Below are 26,088 nucleotides of genomic sequence, written 5' to 3' on the forward strand. Positions count from 1 at the left end.
ACTTCTGAAGGTCTCCGATGGTGCCACTTTCATTGGTACCTCAGTTGGAATCTATGAGAAAAAAGTTCCTTCGTAATGACCTCAGCCTTGCTTAAAAAAAAAAAAAAGCCTCTAAAACTCATGAAAAACATAGTTGATGTGAATCATATGTCTGAGTGGCGAAGTTCCCGCTAAGCGGGGAGAGTGCACAGATGTGCAAGACAGAAATCCTCCCCCCCCCCCACGCGTCAGCAACAGTTCCTCTGCAGAGCACCTAAAGGTAAATAGCCCTCACCCTTGTCACTGTCCCCACCCCACCCAGGGCTGCCTATCAAGTCCCTGTTGCCCTCCCTCCCCACCCTCCAGTCATCCATCCTCTACCTTTTTTCTAACCCTCTCCTTGCTAAAAAGGAACAGGATCTGACCACAATCATTTGTATTTGTTGACTGGTAGATTAGACTCTAGCGGATGACCTAATACCTTAACCAGTCGTTTGCATTTTAAAATTCCCATCTTCCAGTCGTGGAAAGAAAAACATCGACTAAAGGATTTCAAGCATCAGCCAGCAGGTGCAGTAATGTTTGTGTCAAGGGGAGAGTAGCTCTGGGTTAGACCTCCCGGGACCTGGTGGGGGTGGTCGGAAGGAAAGGTGCTAGCCCTCTCCCCAGGTGGGCTCCTCATTCCCCTAGGAGGACAAGCTGGCTCTGGTCTCATTCCAGCTGCTGGAGCTGCTGGGGGAGAAGGAGGCATTTTTTTGTCCTCCAGCATCTGGAGTCTGCCCTGCTAAGAGGAATCTACCTGGTACCTCCCTCACCCTCCCCCAACCCCACCATCTTTCTTTTGCTCTCTTCTTTCACATTAGCCCCTTTCCTCGGGGTTTCCGGGAGCCCATTTCTTTTTTCTGGCATGGAACTTCTTTAGGTGGCATTCAGTGAGACTTTCGAACTCCGGCCTGCCTTGTCTGCCAACCTGGAAACCTCTCTATGTTTCATGTGACATGTTGGCCTCTAACATTTCCAACCACAAAATATGTGCTTAAATCACAACCTCTGGCTTGGTAGAGATTTTACTGTGAGGTTCCTTTCTTGAGTAGGACCTCCTCCCTTCTTCCTTCTTTTCCAGATTCACCACTGCCTGGGTGGGTGGTATCTTGTCAGCAAACTCATGCAGGCATAATTGACCCACGAATGTATGTGACCTAATGGTACCTGTTGATAGCTATTTCTTTAACTCTTACTCAACTCATATCTCGCCTTTACATAGTATATAATTCAAGCCTTAGAAGAGATTGGATACAATTGTATAAAGAACCTATCTTCTATTCTTGTAGCAGTCCAGTTCTCTCCGTAATATTCCAAGGGACTTTTTTTTTCCCCAGCATCCCCCTTCGCTTGGAGTTTAAAGATCAACAGACACATAGATTTCACATGTATTGCACAATTATGGCTGGTCTCTTCCCTTCTCTCCTGATAAGGAACTTAGCTCCATTCATAATTTTATAAAAATCTTTACATAGCCTCATGGTTCATTCCTTCCCTTCTTTCAAGTCTTTATTCAAATGTCAACCTCACCAGAGCATTCTGCCACCGTCCTTATCCAAATAACCCTCAGAGCTTCCTCCCACACTTCCCCTTCACCTACTCTATTTTTTTCCCATAGCACAAATTTCCCATCTCCTTCTGGAGCACTGTATATTTGACCCATTTATTGCACTTATTGACTGCCTTCCCCAACTGGATTATAAACTCCACCCGGGCAGGGCTTTTTGTCAGTGTAATTCCCTGCTGAGTCCCCAGTGCCTAGAACAGTGACCGGCACAAGAAAGATGCTGAGTGAATATACAGTGCTCTGAGACAGTGGCAGCAGGGCAGACTGCTGAAAATGCGGCATGATGGACCCGTTTACATCCAAGTCTACATCCTTGCGACTTACAGAGTGCTCTGGACCAACAGCAGAAACAGAAGTGCGGCCTGGGAGCTTGTCAGCAATGCTGAATCCCAGGCCCCACCGCAGACCTCCAGAATCAGAACCTGCATTTAAACAAGGTCCCCAGGCGATCCATATGCACATTAAAGTTTGAAAAGTACTGGTCGGTATCACAACAATGCAAACAACTGAAACTTGGATCTTACGCAGCTGTGTTCTTAGAAGACTTTCTCATATGCAAGAAATAGGCAACAGTAGGGCTCTGGGGAGGGCACCAGTTGGTTGCCTGGGGAATGAGGATGGTAGGAAGAAACTATCCCCTAGGAATCAGTTTGTGCCTTTTGCATGCAATTAGTAGCTACTTAAGAGTGAGTAAATTGATTATTTGTAAGATAGAATACATAATTAACGACCTTCTGCTACTTCTCCATGGGATGCTTCTCCCTGGCCTCCTTTCTCTGTGGACTCTTGTGTTGCTGCTCACCGTCCCCCGACTCCCTGTCCAGATCGTTACAAAGAAGAGACCTCTACTGCTACCAGTTAGCAGGCAGAAGGGACTAAGAAGGTCTGGGTTTTAAAGAATGAGCTCCTCGCTTTTTTAGATCCATGGAAGGCAGAATGGAAGAGAAACAAAAGGCAACTGAAGATTCAGTGTTCAAACAAACACAGACAGAAATGACAAATGCAGCATGGATGCTTCACTCTCCCTCATAACACGCTTCAGTCGTGTGTGTGTGTGTGTGTGTGTGTGCGTGTGTGTGTGCACCCACACACGTACATACACATCCCTCCACTTCCCAAAAGTACCCAAAAAGATCCAGCTCGCCCCTGCTTCCCTCATCACCCCTTATCATAGAGGCTGGTCAGGAGGTCCTGAAAACGGACCAGGACCTTCATGGTCAGCACCCAGGCCACCAAGAGCTACCAGGAAGAACAACAGCGGCAGCAGGCAGTGAACATGGCTCCCCAGGGTGCCCTCGCCATGAGTATAGAAAGTCACAGCCATGGCCACCGGTGCCAGTCTCTAGTGCTGCTTCACCGGCCATGCCAGGCTCAGCTGGTCCACTAGCTACAGAGCTGGAAGAACCTGACTGTGGCAGAGCCATCTTCCTAGCACCCAAGCTGAACACAGATGCAGATCCGCCCCCATCCTCCCCCTCCGTGGAGAGTGACTCAGTGGGGTGCTCATTGGCAGCTCCCCTTCCACTATTACCTGTTACCTTCCCCCTTCCCCTACCGCCCCAGTCGCACCACACAAATGAAGAGTGAGGAGTCTCTGTCCCTGCAGGAGGACCAAGGAGTCAGCCAGGCACAGGGCACTCCAAAAGAGGAGGAGGCTATGTCTCAGCCAAGAAGCCAGCCCAGCCAAGGCAAGAGAACAAGAAAACATGGGGAATGACTCCTCCCCAGGGACAGCTCGGGCCCTGGCCAGCCAGGAGACAGGTCCACTGGCCAAACTCTGTTGCCCACATGAGGATGGGATAGCCTTCAGACCCACTCAATACCCATCTGCTGACGAGCTGGGACCCCACTGGTGGGCTCTAATCAATTTGCTGAAGATCAAATCACCCAATGCCAATTTGCCAAGTTCTCTGAGTTGGTGAGGATTTTTTTCAGAATTTCTGGGTTTTTTTTGCCTCCCCTGGCATTTTAAATGCAAAGGGTCATATTTCCCTTGAATACAATTTCCTGCTTTCCCTATTTGTGCAAATTTAGTTGTGCTCCAGCTCCAGAGGTCATCATACAAATACCCTCCACTGGGTTAAGGACAGTCATCAGTCACTTCACAAATGGGGACAGACATGCTGCAGGGATGGGACCCAGGGAGGGCACAGGGCAAACTAAAACTTAAAAAACACCCGGGAGGATTTTTAAAGAGAAGTTACCCAGGGGTTGAAATTCTTTCTAACAGGCGACTTTTTCTTTCTTCCTTGCATATATGTGTTACCATGATTGTTCCCCATGATTTACTTCTGTGATGAATAAGAGTAATTCTGGCAGCTCCTTTTGTTCATGGAAACACATATCAAAGACCAACAGGGTCATAAGGGCGTGGTTCCACCCTCAGAGCATAATCATTACACAGTCCCTTCAGAATTCCTGCCCCGTGTGCTGTTTTCTTTTTAATTGAATTATAACTGGTACATGACGTTCTATCCGCTTCAGGTGTACGATCCTTTCGACATCTTTAACAATCCATTTCTGATAGTCCATGTGTACTCCTGTGTTTTTTTCCTGCGCACACTGCCTCTGACTACCTAGAATATGATGAGCTAAACTGGGTCCCTTGTGACCCACCCGCTGAGCTCCCTCCTCATCCCGACTTTATGACTTATGAACCCTCCCCCTCTGCCACTTTCAGTGTGTCAGAAGAGTCACATTTTTCCTGTTTCCCATTATCTTTATAAAAAGAGGTGGAACGCATTAAAACGGTTGTTCTGAAACTTTTTTGAAGGCAACCAGTTCTTCTCTGGAATGAGGGCTTTCACAGAAATGGTGCCCAAATGGAAGGAGAGTAGGTCCCAGACGCCCCATGCCCAGGAGGCGCTGCTCCGCCTCCGGGGAACCAAGACACCTTCAAGCGTCCACTGGCAGGGCTTGGAAACTGGGTTCCTAAGTCATCACCATTAATTATTCAAATACCTGCATAGACACTCCTCAGAGACTTGGCCCCAAAGAGGAGCGGCAGCTGCCGGCAGTGCCACCATGCGCTAGTTCCAAGGGACTTTCCTCACCTGACCCCAAAATCTGGATGTGACACAAAAAGATGCCAGATGGTGTCACCACAGCTGGCACAAGCCACCATTCAAGTCCAGTTGAAAGTGGAAGTCAGAAGTGGAAAAGTGGAGGGCTGTCCATTTTCTCCTCACAAAACAGATGTGTCCAAACCACGTCCATCCCTCCCCTGGCCACGCAGAGCACCCCCCACCCCACAACCAGGTACGACCTTCATCTCTTGTTAGCCCCGGGGCCCTATCAAACCCTCCGCAAAGCAGAAGGCCTGACTGACCCATGGTGAGAGATCAAACTGTAAATCCTACCAGCAGCTGTTCTGAAACACAGACACAGGCTAACCAGAAAAATGGGCCTCTCCCCAGGTGTTATAGTTTGAAAGATAAAGGGCTCTGAGTTTGTGCCGTTGCCTAAAGGGGAATGGCTGGGGTGCCCTCTTGAGGTCTCTGCAGGTCAGGGCTTCCCGTCTGCCTGCGGCGTTCCTCAGACACAGGGCTGGCCTTCCCTGGTCACCACACCACCTTCCTGGGTCAGGAAGGCCTGGGAACTAGCCAGGCTTGGGGAGAACACAGGCTATGATAGAAGGGGTGCCTCAGAAACTGCTCCCTGAGGAGAACACTGCTCGGCCTGGGCCCCCGGCTGCCAACCCGTGACACGGCTCTGAAGCCCTGATGGGTCCTGCGGATCAGGGTCCCTGGGGCAAGCCCATGGAGCCACCCTATGGATGTTCACTGCCTCTGCCCTCCCTCGGGTCTTGTGAGCATCCGTAGCAAACTCATGTCAAACCAAAGGATCAAAATTTCCTTTCAACCTTTCTTTCCTCAAGACTCCCTTTCCACGGAGAACAATACCGTCAGCACACCTGTTTCCGGGCCAAATGCCTCCGTCCCACCACACCTGGCCCCATGCTTTGCTCCCTGTGTTCAGCCCCATGCCAACCCTGCTGCTTTGTCTTCCCGATCTGACCCTCACAATCCCCCTGTGAGGGGGATCTGGGACAGCCTGGGACAGCCAGGGCTCTTGCCTGAGACCAGTTTTCCCCCATCCTTATCGTCCCTTCGTCTCCCACCAGCCTCCCCCACCCCCTGGGCATTCAGCAGAATATCTCATAATTGAAACCCTTAACCACACTCTTCCCCAGATTTCTCCCTGCCTTCCAGGCCAGCTCCAGGAACCCTACCTCAGACACAGTGCCTTTCCTGCTAATGTTCGCCGGGCACAGAGCTGCGGGAGTCACAGGCTCTGATCGAATCCTGCGAGGGAGAGAGCACTTTTACAGAAAGGAAACAAGGACTCCTGAAGGTTCGGTAACTCAGCTAGTTAACAGAACTGGAGCTTCCCTGGGTGAAGACAATAATTGCTTAAGCACATAGGGTATGCCTCACCCTGGACAAGAAGGCTATGATCGCCCTTTCCCAATACCCAACTAGGTCATAAAATGCCATACTCACTTTATCCCGCATCGTTTATAAAGAAGAGAGATCTGCAGATACCTGCATTGCTTGCTCTCTATCCTGACACCCTTCGTTCCCTCCCCCCAGCTCTGCAGGCATGTCTGGTTGGCAACGGCAGGAAGGGGAGGTGGCGGGGAGGGGTCCTATCCTACTCTACAGCACTTGGTCCCAAGATAAGCTCAGCCAAGAACAAGGCCAGGCTAACTCCAGTCCATTCTGATGAAGATTTGCCCCCGAACTGGTCTAGAACACCATTCATTTCCAGAAAAGAATAACAGGGTCTTGGCTGCCTCCCTTGAGACAAAGAAGATAGAGGCTGGTGGTACTTTTGTTTCTCTCTTTGGAGCCACTTTAAACACGGGGTCAGCAAAATGCCATCTACGGGTAGGCCGGGGAAACCACATTTGTGTCTGCCTGAGTTCCTGAGGCTCTGGTCCGTCTCAGCAACAGTCCCAAGCCCCACTGGGGCATCTGGGCCAGCCAGCGACTGCGCCCCCCCCCCCCGATCTCTTCATGCTCCCCAAGACTCAGAGGGAAGCCCCTGGAGCCAGGGCTCCCACTCTCAGACCTTCTCCACTCAGGTCCCTGGTCACAAAGAAACGACTTTTACCCTGAGACTGAAAAAAAAATAATAATAATAAGTTTTAATAAATACAAAAATCTCCAATAATGACTCTGCTCAGCTCAGGGGCAGCAGGAGTGAAGTGGGGGGACCCTTGGTGCTGAGTGAGGATAAATTAAAAAATCCCAACAAGCCAGTGACATTCTGTACAGAAAGAAAGAAGTTGGGTTTCCAAGGCAGAGGCTGGAGGGTGACAGGGCGGGAGTCCGAGTGGCTGTGGCCTTGGTCTGCCCTGGCTGCCCCTTCCCCTTGTGGAGGTGTGGTTACCAGAGGTAGTGGGGGGAGGGAGAAGAGGCAGAAAAGAGGGGCCAAAGGCACTGGGTTTCCCATGGGAGAATGCAGGGTCCTTGGCGCCAGTCCTTCCCCTAGCCCAGGCCCCGTCCTCTTGGTCAGGCGGCCTTCCGGCTGCTCCCTAGGAGCCTTCGGCTTCTTTCGCCAGCTCTGGAACTGTCCTGGTCTCTGGGGCTGCCGGAGACAGAAGGGAGTAAATTTTGGAGCTCTGTGACCTTAGTCTACCTGTCTAATTCCTCTGGGCTTCAGAAATCTCGTTTGTAAAGAAAGAGTAGTCAAGACCAAGTCCACAAGGCTGCCGTGTGGCGGGATGGAAGGGCACTGGTGAAGCAGATGGCATGGCTCCTGGCAGGGGGCAGGTGCCACCTTCCCTCCCTGGCAGGGGGCGGGTGCTGCCTTCCCTCCCCAGGCCCACCAACAGCCCCCTCACTCACGCCGCCGGGGTGCACAGTGGGAGCAGCAGCGACTCTCCTTCCCTGGACCGCAGGACAGTGGCAATGAACAGTCATCCCGCTCACAGTGGGGCACCCCTGCCTGGTGCACAACAGAGCAGATTTTGAGGGTACCCAGGGGCACAGGGACACAGCAGCCTTCAGGCTCTTCAGGGAAGCCCACTCCCAGGAGCCTGCCCTCCCCGGAAAGGTCTCCCCACTCTAGGCCAGGCCCTCCCTGCCCACCTCACACAAGGCACGCTCTCCACTCACCCCACATCTGCAGGTGATACAGCTCATCTCCCCAAAGGGGGGCACTGAGGGGTGCCAGCTCTGGCTCTCTGGGAACCACTGCCCTGCAAAACGGCAGCCCCGGGGCCCATCGGCCTGCATGGGGTCCCCCAATTGGGGGTGGACCCCTGACCCCACTGTTGAAAGGGAGAGAGAGAGAGAGGGAGGGAAGGAGGAAGAGCTCAGCAGATGTGAGTTCTGCAAGGACCACCCAGGTTTTATTTGTCTTTGAATCTCCAACACCTAGCAGTTTCTGGTACTTAGTAGGTGACAAATGTAGATGAGAAGATGGATGTATGGGGGGAAGGATGAATAGATGACTGGATAGTTGGATTGAAGCGGGGAAGGGAGGGAGGGAGGATGGATGGATGGGGCAGTAACCAGAACCCATCACACCCCACTAATAAACCCATGCACATTCTTTCCAAACGCATTTAGAGCCCTGGCCCCAGGCTAGGCACAACGCAGGGTTCAGTAACTGCTGAATTAACTGAGGAGTCCCTTCCATCCGCCTTCACCACACACGCCCTCACCCAGGACAAGGCAGTGAAGCACCTCACCTGCCCAGGAAAGCCCCAGTGCCCACCCCCCTCACCTGGACACTGTTTGCAACAGTCAGTGGGGTTGGCCCGGACCGGCTGGGCACAGGCCAGCCGAGGACACTGCACCTTCTCACAGTGGACGTCTCCAGTGCCCCCCTGCAGGGATCCATTGAGGGAAGGTGTCAGAAAGGAAGGGGAGCCTCCTGCTTCCTCCCTCTCCTTCTCCATCCCTCAGATGTCATATTTCCATGGCCCTTCACTCAGAAGCCTGGACTGGTGCTTTCTACACCTGAACGCAAAAGCTCATGGCAGCCCCTCAAGGCAGCCACTCCCCTATCTGCTTATAGGAATGGAAAGGGGAGTTCAGGGAGGTACAGAAAAGGCCAGGGCTCTATGGAGCGAGTCAGCGGGAAGGGCCAGAATTCACCCCCACGTCAGCCCTTCCCTTTTCCTGCAGGAAGTTGACTCTCCAAGCTCAAAGGACTTTTCTTAGTGTTTTCATCCTTGAGCCTTCCTCACCAAGGCTCGGCCTTCCTCTTTCAGCAGCCCCCTCCCCATCTCCGCAGCCCCTGCTGAGTTATGGCACCAGATAGGATTGGGCGGCCATACCTTACAGGTGCAGACAGCACACTTAATTAAGCCAAATGGGGGCACGACGGGGTGCCACCGGGTACCCGCTGCCCGCCAGCTCCGGTCGCCATCAAAATAGCAGCCTGGGGGGTGGGGGGTGGGGGAACAGTGCCCAGCTGCCATGAGTACTGAGCTCATTGGCTGGGCCCACAATCAAGGCTGGAGTCTCTGGGGCCAACCCCACACTAATCTGACCCCAGGGCCCACTTGCAAACCAACTATTCTAATGAAGCCTTCCAGATGTCCTTTGGAATCTGCGCCCCTCAGCCTCCCTCTACTCACTCCCATTCATGTTCTCACTCTTTAGCACCCCTCCTGGTCCCACCCATCAGCTCCACTGGATTTCCCCATCCCTGCACCAGACTCCCAGCTCACCCTCTCCGGGGTCTCTGGTCCGGGAGAGCCCAGGAAGGTCTCTGACATCTTGTTTCTCTGTGGGGCCAAAGAAATAGTGAAGGCCAAGAATGGCCAACTCCTTCCCTCCCCAGAGGCCTCATCCCTCACGGTGAACCTTCCGCTACCCCTTCCACTCAGGTGGGACACTCACCCGGGCACACAGGGCAGCACTGGTCCAGTGCCTGCACCGGGCTGGGACAGCTGGGCGGCGGGCACACCACGGGGTCACAGATCACTGTGCGTCTCTGCAAAGAGAGGGTTGGGTGGGGGGACTGACCGGGACTTGGCTTGCCCCAGAACCCAGACCTCTCAGTGTGCCCTTGGCTGCATCCTACCTGGCAGGTGCATAGCGAGCAGAGCGGGTCATAGTTAGGCGCCCAGCGAGCCCCATGGGGGCGCTGCTGCCCCTCAAAGTAGCAGGTGTTGGGGTCTCGCGGGCGTCCGGGGCCTCCTGGTTTGGCTGGCACGGGAGTGTCGGGGCCAAGCACAGCGGGCAGTGGGGGCAGTGCCGGGGCTGCTGCATCGGGAGCCCCGGCCGCCCACGCTCCTTCAGTCCCCTCAGCTGCCAGGCGCAGGCCGCCTACCTCGCACTGGTTGGCGATGTGCACCTGGGAAGAGAGGTGAGTTGAGGAAGCGCCTGGGCTCCCCCTCGCATCTCCACCGGCGGCCAGCCCACCTGCCCAAGCCACCTCGACCTCTGAGTACTCCTGGGAAGATGCTGTTAGCACCAGAAATCTCCCCCCAGCGACCAGGGACAGGGTAAGCTGCTGCCAGCCTTGTCGTTGACACTTGTCAGGCTTCATCCTCCCAACCAGCCAGGGAATGTGACACCACCACCCCCCAGGACTCAGAGAGAGTGAGTGACTCAGGCAAGAATACACAGTGCCCGCCCAACTCTGACCCACCCCAGCGGCCCACGCTGCCTGCCCACCTGCCCCCGGAGCTCCCCTTGGGGACTCCCCTTGGTGGTGATCAGCAAGGAGGCCTTGCCCTGGGCCAGGAACCGCAGCAGCTCAGGCTCCAGATCCTTCACCACGCCCTGGGCCTGCGAGAGACAGGAGAGGGGGCGGGAACAAGGCGCTCTGGAGCTATGCCTCCCCTTCTCAGTTCACAGATGAGAAACTGAGACAAGGGGAGGTGAAATAAGGTCTTCCGGGAAGTGCAGCCCATTAGCGGTGGTGTGGAGCTCAGAAGTCAGGTCTCTGACTAGGTCCCCCTCAATGGGGGTGGGCTGCAGGGTCTCTGACTCCAAGTCCCCGCAGCCCACTCCCATTCGGGGAGGACCCGCTCCCCTGGAGGTTCAAGAGATCCTGCCAGAGAGGGATGTAGGAAGGAGAATGGATACTAAAAGGCTGAGTCAAACTCATAGCCAGGGCTTTCTGACTTCCCAGCCCAGATCGGCTCTGCCATACCAGGCTACACGCTCTCCACCCCCCACACCAGCCACAGGCCTACACAACCCTCCATGCTTTAAAAAAAAAAAAAACGCAGATCTTTTCGATCCCCCACCAGGTCCTCACCTCTGGGCCATAGAATCCCTTCAGCAGCCGCCGGGGCCCTGGCATCCCAGGAGGCCCGAGAAGGTGGGCAGTGACAGTGCCCTGTTCAGAGCCACCAAGCCCAGCCAGCAGCACTTCATAGTGCAGGTGACAATGGGTGTCCAGGGAGAGCCAGGCATGTCCTGCTGCCTGGCTCTGCACAGGAGGTAACACCAGGGCTCCTGCCAGGGGCACGGGCAGTGCTGGATCCAGACAGAGGAGAGGTGAGTGATGAGGAGGTAGCCTAGAGCAGCCACTCCCTTCGTCCCCATCTTCCCCTGAAGCCCATTCCACACGTTGGCAGACACTGTCCATAGGCTCAGGGCTGGGGGGCAGCAAGTTTTAGACCCCTGCGCCCTGGCCATGGAGAGGGTCTCCCTGCAGGGGCACCATCTATACCCCCACCTTCTCCAGATGCCAGCCAGGGGCTCAGGCACAGATAAAGACACACCAGGCTCTGGCCCCCTAGCACCCAAGTCCCAGATTTGAGCATACCAGAGGGCAGGCGAAGCCCTGGGGCACTCACTCTCATGGCGGGCGCTGTGTCCACTATAAGGCAGGGCAGACACATGACCCCGCAGTTCTCCATCTGGGAAGTCCTTGGTGCCCACGTTCAGGAACAGCTCATTCTGCAGCAGCATATGAGCCCCTCGGGCGCCGAGTCCAGGGCAGACACCCACAGCCTGCGAGGGGCAGGGGTAGGGAAGGATGAGAGCCCTAGCTACAGCCTGCCAGGTTCCAAATGAAGCCCTCCTCAGCTTTCACACAAGCCCGAGATTCTGAATGCCTTTCCATGTTTTGTGTCCCATGTTACACCCAACATACATGCGTAACTGGATAAGCACCTCGTGAGCCCGGGTTCGAGTCCCTCCTCTGCCACTTCCTACCTATGTAAAAGTCTTAAAGAGTTATTCAACCTCTCTGATCCTTCACTTCATCATCTGTAAAATGGGAACCGTGAGAATCAAAAATCATACAAGGAAGGCAATCAGTGCTGTATATGGCACAGAGAAAGCCTCGGTAAGTGGCACTCATTATCACATCTCTAATGATATGATCTCCCTAGCCAACTCTGCCTCCCATCTGATGTGACATGGCTGAGGACAGGGGCACATCTGATTTTCTTTGTATCCCAGTCCCTAGCCTGAGGCTCCCTAAAAATGCACCCAGGGAATGAATACTTCCATGAAAGAAACGTGTTAGTGAGTGACTGACTCTCAACCTCCCTGCTCATCCAACCTGGCTTTGCACACCCCTGCGCTGTTAGCTCCTGGGCACGGCCCGCGGCCTGGCTCTGCAGACAGCACTCACTGTGTGTCCTCCCAGCTGGAGTCCGGCCATGTGGCACAGGACAGTGCGCTGGTTTCTCCGCTGAGGCTTGGTCTCCAAGGTCAAGGCCACCACCTCACTGCCTGTACCTACCACCTGCACCTGGGGGGGGCACAGTAGGGGAGGGCACACTGGAGTGGCAGAGAAGGCTGGAGGTCTGAACCGTGCAGGCCGAAGCCCCACCCTGCCCTGCTGCCCTCCATCTTGAGCAGCTGCTGACTCTTACCTGGTAGATCAGGGAGCCATTTCCCAGCAGTGTAAGCCTGGCTGAGCCGGCTGCCCCTGTCTGAACTGGGATCAGGGCGTCAGCCCCACAAAGGACGCTTTGCAGGACTGCAGGGGGGACCAGAAAGGTGGAGGCTGGCTTGCCCCACGGCCGTTCATCCCTCCCCAGCCCCCAGGATTCCTCCCATACCCACCCTGGCCATGTGTCTGTGCCTGTCAGTGGCGTGTGCCCGGGGTGCCATGGCCCACCCCGCCTCACCATCGCAGCTCTGCCTGGCAGCGATGTGTCCACTGATGCGCAGCCCTGGCACGCCCACCCTCTCCAGGGCCATCTGGAGCTCCCCCAGCACCAGCCAGTCCATCTCCTGGGCAGTCAGGTTGGGCAGTACCTCAGCAAAGCCTGGCTCCTGAGGACAGAGCAAGGTGTGGCTGGTGCTGCAAGAGGCCAGAGCAGGTGGCAGCAAGAGCCAGACCCTCACTCACCTGGACTGAGGCATTGGCCTGGAGCTCTCGCAGTAGCTGCCCCTGGTGTAGAATCTGGAGCCGCAAGGGCACCTGAGCCGGTCCTGCAAGGGCCACACATGTGAGGAGGCCTCTGAGAGATTGGTGCTCTCCCTCCACTCCTCACATGGCCTGCCCCATCCCACTCACCCCCGCTCCTGGATTCCAGCAGTCCACGGAAAAGCAGCAAGAAATGCAAGGAGTCCTCCGTGTCGCTGAGAGTGAGGAGGACGATGCCCCCTATGCCAGGCTGTGGGGGGCCTTCTAGGGTCAGGATAGCACTGAAGGTCTCTGGGAGAGAAGGAAGGACCATGAGAGACCATCAGGAAGTCCCCTCCTCAGCCCACTCTATTCCTGGGGATACAGAAGACACAGAACTTCATGTCCAGGGGCTCTGTGCTCCCCTCACCTGCAGCCAGGGCCCGGTGCCGGATGAGAGGCCCCCAGACCTCCCCCGAGGGGTGAGTGGGTGTCACAAGCGCCACATGCAGCTGTTCTGCCCTAAGGAGCCGCAGAGACAACCGAGGCACTGCCCGCCACACCCCACAGACCTGGAGCAGAGAGACAAAAGGCCCCACTCAGACCTTACGCAACACAGGCCAGCTGAGAGACCCAGCTCTGGTGAAGAAGGAATATGCGAAGGAGCCCGGTGCCCTCCTAGGAAGCTTAAGAAGGGGCCTTGGAACCAGATGCTGGGGTCCAAATCCTGGCTCAGCGACTTACTAGCTTGTGACCTTGAGCAAAGCATATTCTGCTACTGAGCCTCAGTTTCCCTCATCTGTAAAATGGGCATCATAATGTCAGTGCCTTCCTCTCACGGGGCTGCAGTGAGAACCCAAAGAGACAATGCAGAGCATGTTCTCAGTACAGCGCCCAGACTGGATAAGCACTAGTAAATGGCATCATCTCACCAGGCCATCTTGAGTGGGGGCAGCAGGGTGTTCAAACAGGACGCTGCCAGCAGAGTCTGAGAAGCGGATTCGAGTAGGGCGGTCCAGCCTGGGAATGAGGGTCCGGTGAGCATGGGCTCTGAGCCTGGGCCAGGAACTGCTCCACCGGCCTTTCCCAACTCTCCTTCCCCAGTCTCCAGCTCCCCCCTCCTCCCACCTTCCCCTTTCTCACTGTCTGTAGGAGATGGAGAAACGCAAACCGGAGCGCAGCAGAGACACCCGGGCCCTTGCCACAGCCTGCGACCTAGGTCCTGTCAGCAGCGCCACGAAGTCTGCGAGGAAAAGATGTCCGGAGTTTTGTCACCCGCTGCGGCCACGGGGCGGGGGCAACTATAGTTCCAGTTCCTGCCTGGCCCACACCTACCCGTGTGTCCATCTCCTCTCCCCCGATCCTCAGAGCCCGGCTCCCCGCGGTCACTGTAGCTGCGGTGCTCTGGGTCCCGGGGATACTCAAAGGCCAGACCCGTTGGCGGCTTCTCAGGACTGCTGCGCTCTAAGCCCGGAGTGGGAAACCAGGGCTTCAGCTGGGCACGAGGAGGCCAGTTGGCCGTTCGTCTGCTCTGTCCGCCCCAGCCACTGGCTCAGGACCAAGTATCACTGCCCGGCCACCCTCCCCTCACCAGGGAGCGGGCCTTACCCTGGGGGCAGGTCTGGCAGCAGTGTCCCGGCAGCAGCCGAGGCTGCACGCAGGCCAAGGCTGGGCACTCGGGTTTGATGTTCTTGCAGCTGACTCTGCCCGGGCCCCTTGCTCGGCGACCCCACTGAGGCTGCTTGTGGGGAAGACGGGGGAAAACCGAGTGAGTGCCAGATGGGGAGGGTCACACGATGAGAGCAAGGTCATCCCATGGAGTCAGACCGCTCTGCTTCCGCATGACCCTAGACAAACTGCCAACCGCTCTGGGCCTTAGGGTCCCTATCTGGAAAATGGGGGAAGTCATAGTGTGTATCTAGCGGGATTATTCTAGGAGTTCAGTGAGAGAGAAACCGTTGGCAAAAGAGCCTGACATATAGTGGGCGGTCAATAGCAGTCAACACCTGAGAATTGAAGGGGGGCTTCCTCCCAACTTTCTCCGCCAGGAAAAAAAATACATATGGATATATAGATATATATCTCCATAGAGCTACATATCCCTAATACCTGCAGGCTCGCTGTTGTCTCACAGCAGCTCCGACTCCTGTGATCAGGGCGACATCCCGGGACCCCAGGGCTCCCCCACCCGCAAAGGCCCCGGCCAGGGCACTCGGGCTCACTCACCGCCTCGCAGGCGCACAGCACGCAGCGCATCACCCCGAAGGGCTCCCCTAGGTCCGGGTGCCACGTCTCGTCCAAGGCATAGACCTTCCCGCCGAAGGAGCAGCCTGCGGGGACGGGCTTGGCTGGCGGCCGCTGTCCCGCTCCTGCGGTGTGCCAGCCCTGGGCGCTGCCGGCCGGGCCCTGGGTCCCCCCCACCAAACCCCCCCACGACGCGCCTCGCGACCCCCGCCCAACCCTCCTGGCCGCCCGCCGTGCTGAGCCACCTGCTCCCGGCGCCCCCTCCGGGCGGGCGCAGACTTGCCCGGAGCCGGACTCTGTGCCCGCGCGTCCCCCGGGGCGCCCACCTACCTGCCGCTCCCCGAATGGGCAGCGGCTCCTTCTCGGGCCGGATGGGCAGCGCGGGGGACTCGGGGCCGGTGCCGTGGGCCGGTCGGCAGCCGAGCAGCAGCAGCCCCAGGAGCAGCAGCGGGGCCGGCGGGGCCGGGAGGCTCGGCATGACGCGAACGGGACAGCTGGGGAGGCGGGAGGGAGGAGGGAGCAGGAGAGGGAGGAGGGAGGTGGGAGGAGGCCGGGCCGGGGGCGGTACGGCGGGAGGGGGCCGGGGCCAGGACCCGGGCAGTGCGGCGAGGGGCTCGTCGGGCGGCGGGAGTCGGCGCCGGGCCGGGCGGGGCGGGAGGAGCGGCCGGGAGGAGCGCGGGCGGGCGGGCGGGCGCTGACCCGGGCCGTACGCGGCTCTAGTGCCCTGGGCGCCAGCTCTGGCCCGTTTTATGCCCCGCGCCCGGCGCCCCGGCCGGGGGCCTCCTCCTCAGCAAACGGGGCGGCGGCGGCAGCTCGGCGAGGGGCCGGGCTGAGCCCGGGGGGTCCGGCCCAGCAGCAGCGGCCCGGATCGCAAGTGGGGGAGGGGAGGGAGGGGCTGGGACGGGGCAGGGGAGGAGGGAGGGGCTGGAGGGGAAGGGGGAGTGGAGGGGGGAGGGGGAGGGGAGGGACCAGGGGGCGCGAAGAGGGGAGAAGAGGCGGGTCTGGAGCCCCCCGCTGCTGGCGGCCACAGGGCGGCTGCACCAGGAGGTGCGTGTCCCGTCCAAGACGGGAGCCCCAGGCCAGGGAGGGGCCGAGGCCGGGCCTGAGGCCTGGGCCGGCCACTGGGCTAGTACTCGGTTCCTGCCGGAAAGATGAAGACTTGTCTTTTAAGGATGACAACGTGGAGAAAACGCCCATCAACTGATCTCCCCTACCGTGGGCCCACAGCACCTCTCAAACCCCACATTACCCACACTCACTGCCTGGCCTGTGGCCCTACCTCTTCTCTGAGGTCTTCCCTCACTCTGCTGTTCCCCAGGACAGGGACTTAGCCAGAAACAGAGTCCCCTTGCTGTCTGTGACAGTGTTTCCCTCCCGACGGTAACCTGTGGGTAACCTATCTGCAGGCCCATCCAACCATCATTGTCCCCACCCTGACATTCTTCCTCACCCTCTTTCCTTCACCCTGGGGACCCTCTGCCTCTCCATCCCACCCGCAACCTCCTTTGTCTTGGTTTCCTGGTCATGACTGCCTCCCTGTCCCCTCCCACACCCATTAGCCCACCATCCTCCCAACCACCCCATCACCCTCCTTCCTAATCTTGGGAGGCATCTCGTCTGGCTGAACTGGAGAATTCCGGGATCTAGGCCATACTCCTTAGCTGACAGCCCCATCCTTGGTAGAAGGAGCAGGAGGGGAAGAACTAGGGTGGGGGGTGATGGGAACAAGGTCAGGCCAGGAGGCCCCTGAGGACAGAGACTGTAAGGAGACTGGGATTGAGGGGAAAGCAAAGGAACTAGAGCCAGGGCCAAAGGAAGAGGGGGGCCAGCAGGAGGTATTTGCGGGGGAGGTTCAGCAGCTGTCTTTCCTAAGACAGGGACACATGGGCCTGGTTATTCCTCTTGTCACATATGGAATGGTAGGAGATGGAAGAGGGAGAAAGGGCAAGCTCAGGAGAGCTCAGGCACAGAGGTAAATGGTGTTAGCTGTCTGAGCCACTGCTCCCCCACACACACAGAGGGGCACCTGAGCCCAGCCTAACCACCCCCTACAGGCCCCCCTCACCTTGCAATCCTCTCAAATGGTCCAAACCCTTTTCCTATAACCCTGACCAATGACAGGGTCATTCCCCAACATAGGCAATACCCACATTCCCACTGGGAAAGGGGGACGAAGACTCAACCCCCACAGGGTTATAGGAGAGAAAGGCAGGAAAGCAAGAGCCCTAGGGGGTCTCAGGAGCAGGTGTGTTGTCCAGGGAAAAGAAATTTGGCCGGTCAGGAACTGTAAAACACACCAATCTAAAACCAGAACCAGATCTCCGTGCCTCTTCCACGGGAACAAAAACCGTCCTGCCAGATTTTTCCTGGGAAAAAAAGACCTCCCAGCCAGGTCCCAGGTTTCCCATCTCCTAGGAAAAGATGGATCTCCCTGTTGAAATCCTTCCTGTGGTGTGTGTGGGTGGAGGAGCTGGGCTCTGCTAGTGGACCATGGTCCAGGCAGGGGTTCCACGTTCAGTGCAGGTGGGAGGAGAAGGCGTCACTTCCGGGGGCCTTCGGCCTTCGCCGGTATCTGGTGGCTCCCTGCTCTCTGATTGGACAGAAGTGTCCGGGGCAGGCTTGTGACCCTACTGCTGTGGAGGGGCTGTGCCCCAACACTACGTGTCTTCCTACCCATCGGCTCCCCAGAGTGCTGCCTGCTGTGCACCTGGGTCCTGGAGCCCTTCTCCACCCGGTGAGTGGCAAGCAGAGTTTGGAATTAATAGAGAGTAGAAAGGACAGGAAAGAGGAATTGGGCTCTCAGCTGGGGGAGGGGCAGGCAAACTGGAACCTACAGGCACTGACCTTTGTCGAGAAGAGTGTAGCCTTCCCAGAATGGGAGGAGCAGGACTGAGCAGGACTGAGCAGGGGTAGGGGGTGGGGTGCTGGGTTCTGAGGGACTGATCACAGACTTGGAGGAATATAGCACTGTTCTGGCTGGCCCTAAGGAAAGGGGACATGTGCCCAGGGAGAAGATAAGAAAGGTGGTGCGTTTAGGGCTTACGGCCTGTAGCATCAAACTGGACACGGGCCCAATCTCCATTCTTACCCAGTCGTTCCTGGTTAGTTTAAGGCTCTGAATCTTGGGGCTGGGGAAGCTGGGCCTAAGGAGAGGGTAGTGGGAGGAGGGCTCATGCATGTTGACAGACCTACAGGAAATCCCAATATTGAATCAGGTGCAGGCCTCTTTGCACAACTTGTCAAAGAAGGAGGAGCCCATGTGGGGGGTCCTGTGAAGGAACTAGAAGGGGTCTGCAAAGGGGGCAGGGAGGAAGATGTGGGCTAGGGGATGGTTATGGTAACACCCGTGTCCAAGGCGAGGTCAGCCATGAGAGGTGGGTGTCTCACTCAGCAGGTACCCATTGCTGGGCAACTTTACCTTGGGTGGGAAGTGCCAGGACTGTTAGCCCCTTTCTCTGCCTCAGATAACCCAGTATTTTAGAACTGGGAGTGCAAAGAAAAACTTCAAGAGGCTTATGGGGGAAGTAAATGGAGAGAGAACGAGCAGTTAATTGCTCCCATACCACCTTCTCATAATCTTGCAATCACCAACCTCTAGTAGTCCTTTTTGTTTTCCCCCAAGTCCCCTCCTCAGCCCCACTCCCCCAGCTACCCCTCAATGCTGTGCATGTCTGCTAGCTCCTCATCCTGACCCTATTTCCCACTTTCCAACCTCTCCTCTATGCCACAATACTCCTGGCTCCCTCTCCCCATCCCAGATTTTCTCCAACCAAACAACTACGGTTGCTCAGAATTTGAGGCCAGTTACAACGTGTGTGTGTCTGTGTGTGTGTGTGTGTGTCCATATTCTGTCCTGCTCCTCTCAGCAGGGGCAGCAGCCCTACCTCAGGTCCACTGAGGAACCCTGACAAAGAGGAGACACCATACCCTGTAGTCGCAAGGACCTGGGAGCAGGCAGAGCGTTAACAGTTTGAGGCTGGTCCGCATCTCATGCCCTCCCAGCAGCTGTTCCCCCAGCCAGGCAGTCTTTTCCTTGACACCTGATTAAATGTTCATTATTCCTGGCACTTGCAGGATAGATTCCAGACCCTCTTCCTCAGCCCACCTGTGCCCCCACCGTGCAAGAAGTGCCAGAGCCCAAGCCGCCTCCATGGCCCCAGGAAGGATTCAGGGGAGAGGCCCCATCCAGGGAGCCGCTCCTACCAGACAGCCTGGCCAGAATGGAGCTGACTGGTAAGAAAACTCCTGCGGGATCTCAGGCCAAATCAAAGCAGGGTTTTCGAGAGAAGAGAAGGGAGATGTGTTGCCAGGGTGGAGGGCTGCGGGAACCCAATCCACCAGGATTAAGGCTTCTGAAAGGTAAATTCCCTGGATTTCAGGTCTGGGTCCTAATTAGGAATTTCTGGACTACCACCTAACAGTGATTTCTTCCTTATCCACCCTTTCAACCTCACTTCTCCTCATCTCAGAACTGCTCCTCGTGGTCATGCTTCTCCTAAATGCAAGACTGGATCTGTGCCTCCCGGCTCCTCCTGCCTGTGACCCCCGTCTCCTAAATAAACTGCTTCGTGACTCCCATGCCCTTCACAGCAGACTGGTGAGAATCTCCCAGCACTCTCCCCTCTATCCATTACCTGGGTAGACACCCTCACTCCCATCACTCCCTCCCACTCCCTGATCTGATCACTGTTCTTCCCATATTGTCCTCCCATACCACCTCCCCATCACCACTCCTTGACAAGGATGACGATTTGCAATCTAGTCTACTTTTAAAAGCTCTGGTCTGGATATCTATTACTCATGGAAGTCTATCCTAGTCACTGGGTCACCATACGCCCCCTCCTTTATTTGAACTTTTCCACCCTACCCCACCACCAATCTTTCTCAATAGAGCCAGTGTCCAGACGTTAACCCTTTGTCCACACCTGTCCTGCTGCCTGCTGTGGACTTTAGCTTGGGAGAATGGAAAACCCAGAAGGTAAGAAAGCCATCCTTCCTTTGGTTTCCCTAACTCCTGTTTTCATCGGTTTTCTACTGCTTCCCACGATTTCTTCAAAATCCCTGAGCTCCCTAAAAATCTCCTACCTTTGGCTTGGCCACCCTAAACTAATCTACATTCGACTGTGATGATATCCTCTGGATGACAGCTTGTGGTCCCAGTATGTGAAAATAGATTCAAAGCTGAGCACCCAGAAAAGCTGGATAGAAGTCTCTCATGGTGGGGCACCCGGGCGGCTCAGTGGGTTAAGACTCTGCCTTCAGCTCAGGTCACAATCTCAGGGTCCTGAGATCGAGCCCCGCATTGGGCTCTCTGCTCAGCTGGGAACCTGCTTCCCCCTTTCTCTCTGCCTGCCTCTCTGCCTACCTGTGATCTCTTTCTCTCTGTCAAATGATAAGTAAATCTTAAAAAAAAAAAAAAAATCTTTAAAGATTTTTTTAAAAATCTTAAGATCTTTTAAAAAGACCTTTTAAAAAAAAGAAGAAGAAGAAGAGGAAGTCTCTCATGGCCATGCTTTTGACCTGTTCCTTTGCAAACTTAAGCTGCCATGAAGAAGTAAGACTGGTCTGTCATACTCAGATGACACAAAACTGGGAAGCAGAGGTAAAATAACAAGAGACAGAATCAAGTTTCACATTGCTGAAAGGCTAGATCAAAAACAAGGTAAAACTTAGCAGAGATATACAAAAAATTCCACATTTACTCAAAGTAATCAAGGAAGGTCCTATTCCAGCTTCCAGGCCACAATGCCCCCACTTCCCCTTATATAAACTTCTGGCCCTAGAACTTACTATGAACAAGATCTGGGAGGACTGAGCTAAGCTCAGACTTAGCAGGTAACACTATTAAAGCAGATGTTTGAAAAGCTAGTGATTCTTGGTGGCTTTAGGTGTTTAGCACCCACCCTGTGGAAATATTCCTAAAAACCTTTAAGTGGCCTGGACTTAACAGTAAGGAGTTGAGTACTGGATATCCTCCTCTAAACACATGCTAATTTATTCAGGGGGACCATATGAAACTAGCATGTGTCCAGAAGGAAGAAGCAACCTGAACAGAGAGGTTAGAAAACATGTTATGTGAGGAATGGCTAAAAAAAAAAAAAAAAAAAAGCCTATCTGATGAGTTTGGAGAAAAGTGGTAAGTCTTGTGCTATAACTGGACCTGCTTTAGTCTAGGGCTCAGGAAACCTCCTGGGAGGGAGCACTCCTTGCAAGGTGAGCTCTTCTACCCTCAAGATCCCTAGAATCCCCTTTCTTCCTTCTCAGGTCTTCTGGGGGTGGGGGCGGTCCTGGGCCAGGGACAAAGGGCAGTTCTTAGGGATCCCTGGCAGTTCCAGCTCTGCCATTGATCAGTAAACCCCTTTCCTTCGTCTTTATGATCTTTGGGATGGTCTCATCTCTATGTTCAGTTTTTACAAAATCATATGATCCTAGGATTTTGTAGCAGAAAGAGTAGATTGGCAACACTAGAACCGAGAGGCTAAAAACTGTAATAGCACAAATTCCAACATAGTGTACGGGGCGGGGGGGGGGTGCTTTTCTGACTGAAATTAAATGTAGGGCCAGGCTGGGTTACCGGACACTGGAGTTATTCAAGCAGGGGCTGATGACCAATTGTCGGGAGACTGTGAAGGAATTCCTGTGCTGGGTGGGACCTTGGTCCTGTCCAATTCTCAGCTCCTATGATTCATTCCGCTGGCTACTCCTATGGGCTCCCCACCCGCTATTAGCATGCCCTTTGAAGCAGGCCGCGTCTCCCTTCTGTCTCTTTTGCAGGAGCAGACCAAGGCACAGGACGTTCTGGGAGCCGCAGCCCTTCTGCTGGAGGGAGTAATGGCAGCACGGACCCAACTGGGACCCACCTGCCTCTCATCCCTCCTGGGACAGCTTTCTGGACAGGTCCGCCTCCTCCTTGGGGCACTGCAGGGCCTCCTTGGAACCCAGGTAAGTAAGTCCTGAGTCAAGGGGACTATAGAAACTTGTCCTTTGCTGACTCCGTCCCTTTAGGAGACCTGAGGGCAGAAAGGTGAATTCTGGGAATCATGAGGGTAGCACAGCTGGCCAACTAAGGAGTGCTTGCTTCCAGCCATAAAGTCTGGGTGCTGGCACCTTATCTTTCCCTGGAGACAAGGGAGGCATGATACCTGGCCCAGGTCTCTGGCCTCAGGCCCATCCTCTGCCCTCAGTTTCCTCCACAGGGCAGGACCACAATTCACAAGGATCCCAGTGCCATATTCCTGACCTTCCAACAACTGCTCCGAGGAAAGGTGCGCTTCCTGTTGCTTGTAGTAGGGCCCACCCTCTGTGCCAAGCAGGCCCTACGCGCGACAGCTGTCCCAAGCAATACCTCTCTATTCCTCACACTGCACAAGCTCCCAAACAGGACTTCTGGACTGTTGGAGACAAACTCCAGTGTCTCCGCCAGAACTACTGGCTCTGGACTTCTGAAGAGGCTGCAGAGATTCAGAGCCAAGATTCCTGGTCTGCTGAACCAGACCTCCAGGTCCCTAGACCAAATGCCTGGACACCTAAACAGGACACATGGACCCTTGATTGGAACTCATGGACTCTTTCCTGGACCCTTACCTGCAGCCCTAGGAGCCCCAGATATCCCTCCAACAACTTCAGGCATGGACTCCCTGCCCCCTGACCTCTGGCCTGGATATTCTCCTTCCCCAGCCCATCCTCTTACTGGGCAAAACACACTCTTTTCTCCTTCACCCACCTCACCCACCCCTCCGGGGCCGGCTCCAACCTCCACCTCCTAACCCTTCTACCACACCCAACTGGACCAGTCCTCTTCTAATTGCAGCCCACCCTCCCTTCCAGAATCTGTCTCAGGAGGAGAAAGGTGCTCTGGCCCTGCCAGCATCAGCACTGTCTCCATGTAAAGTTCCCTTTCTGGGAGCCAGGCCCTGCGAGTCATGTTTTATCAGATTACCTGCTTTCACCTGAAACCCAAAGTCCTGCTAAAGGGGGCTACACGGGACAGAAAAGGGGATCATTTTTCACTGGATATTGTAAAACTTCAGAAGCTATTTTTTTAAACTATCAATAATATTCACCAGGGCGCCTGGGTGGCTCAGTGGGTTAAGCCGCTGCCTTCAGCTCAGGTCATGATCTCAGAGTCCTGGGATCGAGTCCCGCATCGGGCTGTCTGCTCGGCGGAGAGCCTGCTTCCCTCTCTCTCTCTGCCTGCCTCTCCATCTACTTGTGATTTCTCTCTGTCAAATAAATAAATAAAATCTTTAAAAAAAAAAAATAATAATAATATTCACCAGAGTAGCTAGTTATCTTTGGTCTATTTTCTGCACTAATTTACAACTTACTAATTCTCTATGAGCTCTTTTTCATACAATTCTGCAAAGGATTCTGCATACAATTCTGAATGGAAATAGACACTAAGCTAATGTCAAAAAACAGGGGAAAAAGAACTTCAGTTTTCTACTCAGAACTAAGGTCAGTCTCTTTATCCCCTTTATTGTCATTCTCAGTGAGACTCTGATCTCCTTTTCTTAGGAGATCCTGACTCTTGAAAAATGAATGTGAGGTTGTCTCTCAGAAAGGCTGTCTCTACGCAATCAACAAAATTGAGCCTAAGTAAATAAAGAAGAAATAAGAACACCCAAAAGCTAACTGAAAAGCAAGGGAAAGAGGTTCTTCAGGGAGCAATAGATCTCCCCCTTCCCTCCCCTCCAAAAATGTTAACAGGAAGCCTCCGAGAGCCTCACACCCCAGGTAAGGCTGTGCAGACAGTTCAGTCAAGACAAAACCTGGATGTGACAGCTGAGCAAACAGGGAGAGCTTCAGCAGCTCAGCGGGAAGCTTCAGCAGGCACGGGTTCCTGCCTCCCTCCTGTGGAGGTCAGGGGGAAGTGCAGGAAGTGGCAAGAGTCACTCTCCCAGGGCTCACACAGCGGGAGGGATAAGTACAAGTTGAAGGCTCATTTCCCAATTCCCAGAAGTCCACAGTATCCAAAAAGCAGCCCTATGTGACCACTATGAACTCTGCTAAGGATTCTCTAGAGAAGAAGCCAGGCTTATGGGGCCTTGCAAATAAATGCCACCCTGATGCTTACGAAAAGGTTTATATGGCCCCAAGCAAAAACTCCACGGCAAAGTTCAACCCTACCTCCAGAGGCTCCTGCAGGAAAACTCACAGAATCCTTTTCCTCTTCCTTTTCCCCAACCCCCCAGAGAGGAAAAACTACCCGGTAGGTAAAAGAGCCAAGATCCCAGAGTTCCAGACACTGCCACAAATATCCCAGGACCACTAAAGGTATTCCAAAATAGAAGAATGAAAGCCAGTGTACCAGGAGCCTTATGTAGGTTACCTTTTATAGTGCTCACACACCTCTGTCAGGTTGGGATGCTATCAGGCTCAGAGAAGCCAGGCATGTTCAATGCTCACACAGCCTGTGAGCAAGAAAAGAAAAAACAGCCTGGGCTGACTAGAGCCCATACAGTCCCAAGTGTGGTGCACTGTCCAACAGATCATTCAGTGATTCTGTTTATTAGAAAAGATATCCAAGTTCTGAGGGAGGAAATACACCAACAATTAAAAAGTTCTGAGGAGAAAACCAAAGCTCCTGGATGGGGTGACCAATTTAGACGTCTCCTCTCCCATCACTGACAGAACAGTCGCCATGGAGAAGGAATCGACAAATGTACAAAGCTCAAAAGTGTTCACATCTCAGAGGGTGTCAGTTTTTGCATGGGAGAGAATAGCTCTTCCACACTACCAACTCTAGCATGCCATCAAGGGGGAATGTAAGTGGAAATTGCAATTTACTGAAATACCAACCTAGGCTAAATGTAATGATCAAATGAAGAACTTTGTGGCCCATGAAAGAGTCAGCAACCGGGACAAAACGAGCCAAAGGGACCAAAGGCAAAGGCTTCAGGGTTCTCACCACAGTCAGATGAGAGACAAGGACAGCAAAACTGCAGGATGTATACAGCCAGCTAAGTATCTCCAGGATTGGCATTTGACCTACTTTAGGGAAAATGCAAATAACTCATGGACTTCTTCAGTGTGAACTAAGCTGTTCCCAACCCTTCCCAAAATGTCTTCAGGCTGATTCTATCCCTTCTTCCCTGTCCACAAAATGCAAAAAACCTGTTAGAACCAGAACACCCTTCTCTCTATTCGACTGCACGCTAGTTCTCTCTTCTGCCCCTAGGGCAGCCGGGATAGTGCTCTATGCTACCCCCACAAACTATTACTATAATTAGGTTCAGACTCTGAGCAAAATCCATCCTTCTCCGACACCCCCGAAAATCTAACTCCAGGTAAAAGTTCTAGGATTCCACAAAAATTCATCCCAACCCCCAGTGTATCTTCTACCCCCCCCCCATAGTAAACTGAAGAAATACCTTTTCCTCCTCCCCTGCAGAGATCATTCATTTTCAACCCATTTCCCTAAATACAATTTCTAACACCTCATGTAAAGACCTGAAAACGATGGGGAAGGAAATAACCCTGGGCATCCCAGCAGGGGGACCAGCTCCGAGGCAAAGGCAGGAGATCAAAAGAGAGAACTGCTTAATACACACTTGCCATCTTTCTGGATTGTTATCCTGAATTTCTCAGGGGAAATGAGAGTCCAGTATACTTTCTCAGAGACCACAAAGGCCAGGCTGAAGAGCCAGCCTCATATGCTAGAGTCCTAGTAAGCATCACCACTTCCTCAATTTTGTTCTTGCTCTTAAGTTAGTGACTGTAGTCAGGCTGCTCCATTGTCCTGGGTACTGGCGCCGGACTGCCAACTTCATTGGTATTGCTGCCCTGTCCACTTCACTGGTCTGTGCAGCAGCTGCCTGTTCAGTGTCACTGGTGAGAAACGCCCTCCCCCACCCCCCACAGCCCCGCTCCACTTACCCTCCCCTCCAGGTCGCCAATGGAACGTAGAGCAGACACCTAGCTACTCCACTGTTCCTACAACCACCAAATCTGCTATTCCTACTCTCTTCATAGTC

General features: G+C 54.5%; 2 protein-coding genes across 5 annotated transcripts; one reads left to right on the forward strand and one right to left on the reverse strand.

Moving 5' to 3' along the window:
* Window positions 1–6,711: 6,711 nt before the first annotated feature.
* On the reverse strand, window positions 6,712–26,077 carry CHRD (chordin). 3 transcript variants are annotated; one of them, XM_059391377.1, is made up of 24 exons: window positions 25,991–26,077; window positions 15,443–15,606; window positions 15,095–15,198; window positions 14,477–14,609; window positions 14,204–14,332; window positions 14,012–14,111; window positions 13,801–13,888; window positions 13,299–13,440; window positions 13,040–13,180; window positions 12,872–12,954; window positions 12,648–12,795; window positions 12,390–12,496; window positions 12,146–12,265; window positions 11,361–11,517; window positions 10,817–11,037; window positions 10,228–10,341; window positions 9,632–9,904; window positions 9,448–9,541; window positions 9,276–9,332; window positions 8,880–8,983; window positions 8,324–8,426; window positions 7,711–7,865; window positions 7,441–7,540; window positions 6,712–7,180 (listed from the first exon to the last, which is right to left on the reverse strand). In XM_059391377.1, exons 2-24 carry the CDS (start codon window positions 15,588–15,590, stop codon window positions 7,128–7,130), a joined length of 2,874 nt encoding a protein of 957 aa, XP_059247360.1. In that variant the 5' UTR covers window positions 15,591–15,606; window positions 25,991–26,077; the 3' UTR covers window positions 6,712–7,127. The 3 variants fall into 3 exon arrangements, 2 of the variants coding, with proteins under 2 accessions (XP_059247360.1, XP_059247361.1); XM_059391378.1 differs by having other exon boundaries at window positions 14,477–14,606; window positions 25,991–26,076; XR_009402472.1 differs by lacking the exons at window positions 6,712–7,180; window positions 7,441–7,540; window positions 8,880–8,983 and having other exon boundaries at window positions 7,778–7,865.
* Window positions 17,328–22,963, forward strand: THPO (thrombopoietin). Of its 2 annotated transcripts, none has more exons than XM_059388041.1 (6): window positions 17,328–17,846; window positions 19,187–19,345; window positions 19,582–19,709; window positions 20,004–20,090; window positions 21,887–22,054; window positions 22,297–22,963. In XM_059388041.1, the coding sequence occupies exons 2-6, from the start codon at window positions 19,333–19,335 to the stop codon at window positions 22,876–22,878; spliced, it is 978 nt and encodes a 325-aa protein (XP_059244024.1). In that variant the 5' UTR covers window positions 17,328–17,846; window positions 19,187–19,332; the 3' UTR covers window positions 22,879–22,963. The 2 variants fall into 2 exon arrangements, with proteins under 2 accessions (XP_059244024.1, XP_059244025.1); XM_059388042.1 differs by having other exon boundaries at window positions 22,309–22,963.
* Window positions 26,078–26,088: the final 11 nt, after the last annotated feature.

Source organism: Mustela nigripes, chromosome 2, assembly GCF_022355385.1.
Source record: "Mustela nigripes isolate SB6536 chromosome 2, MUSNIG.SB6536, whole genome shotgun sequence".
In the NCBI taxonomy this organism is placed as follows: Eukaryota; Metazoa; Chordata; class Mammalia; order Carnivora; family Mustelidae; genus Mustela; species Mustela nigripes.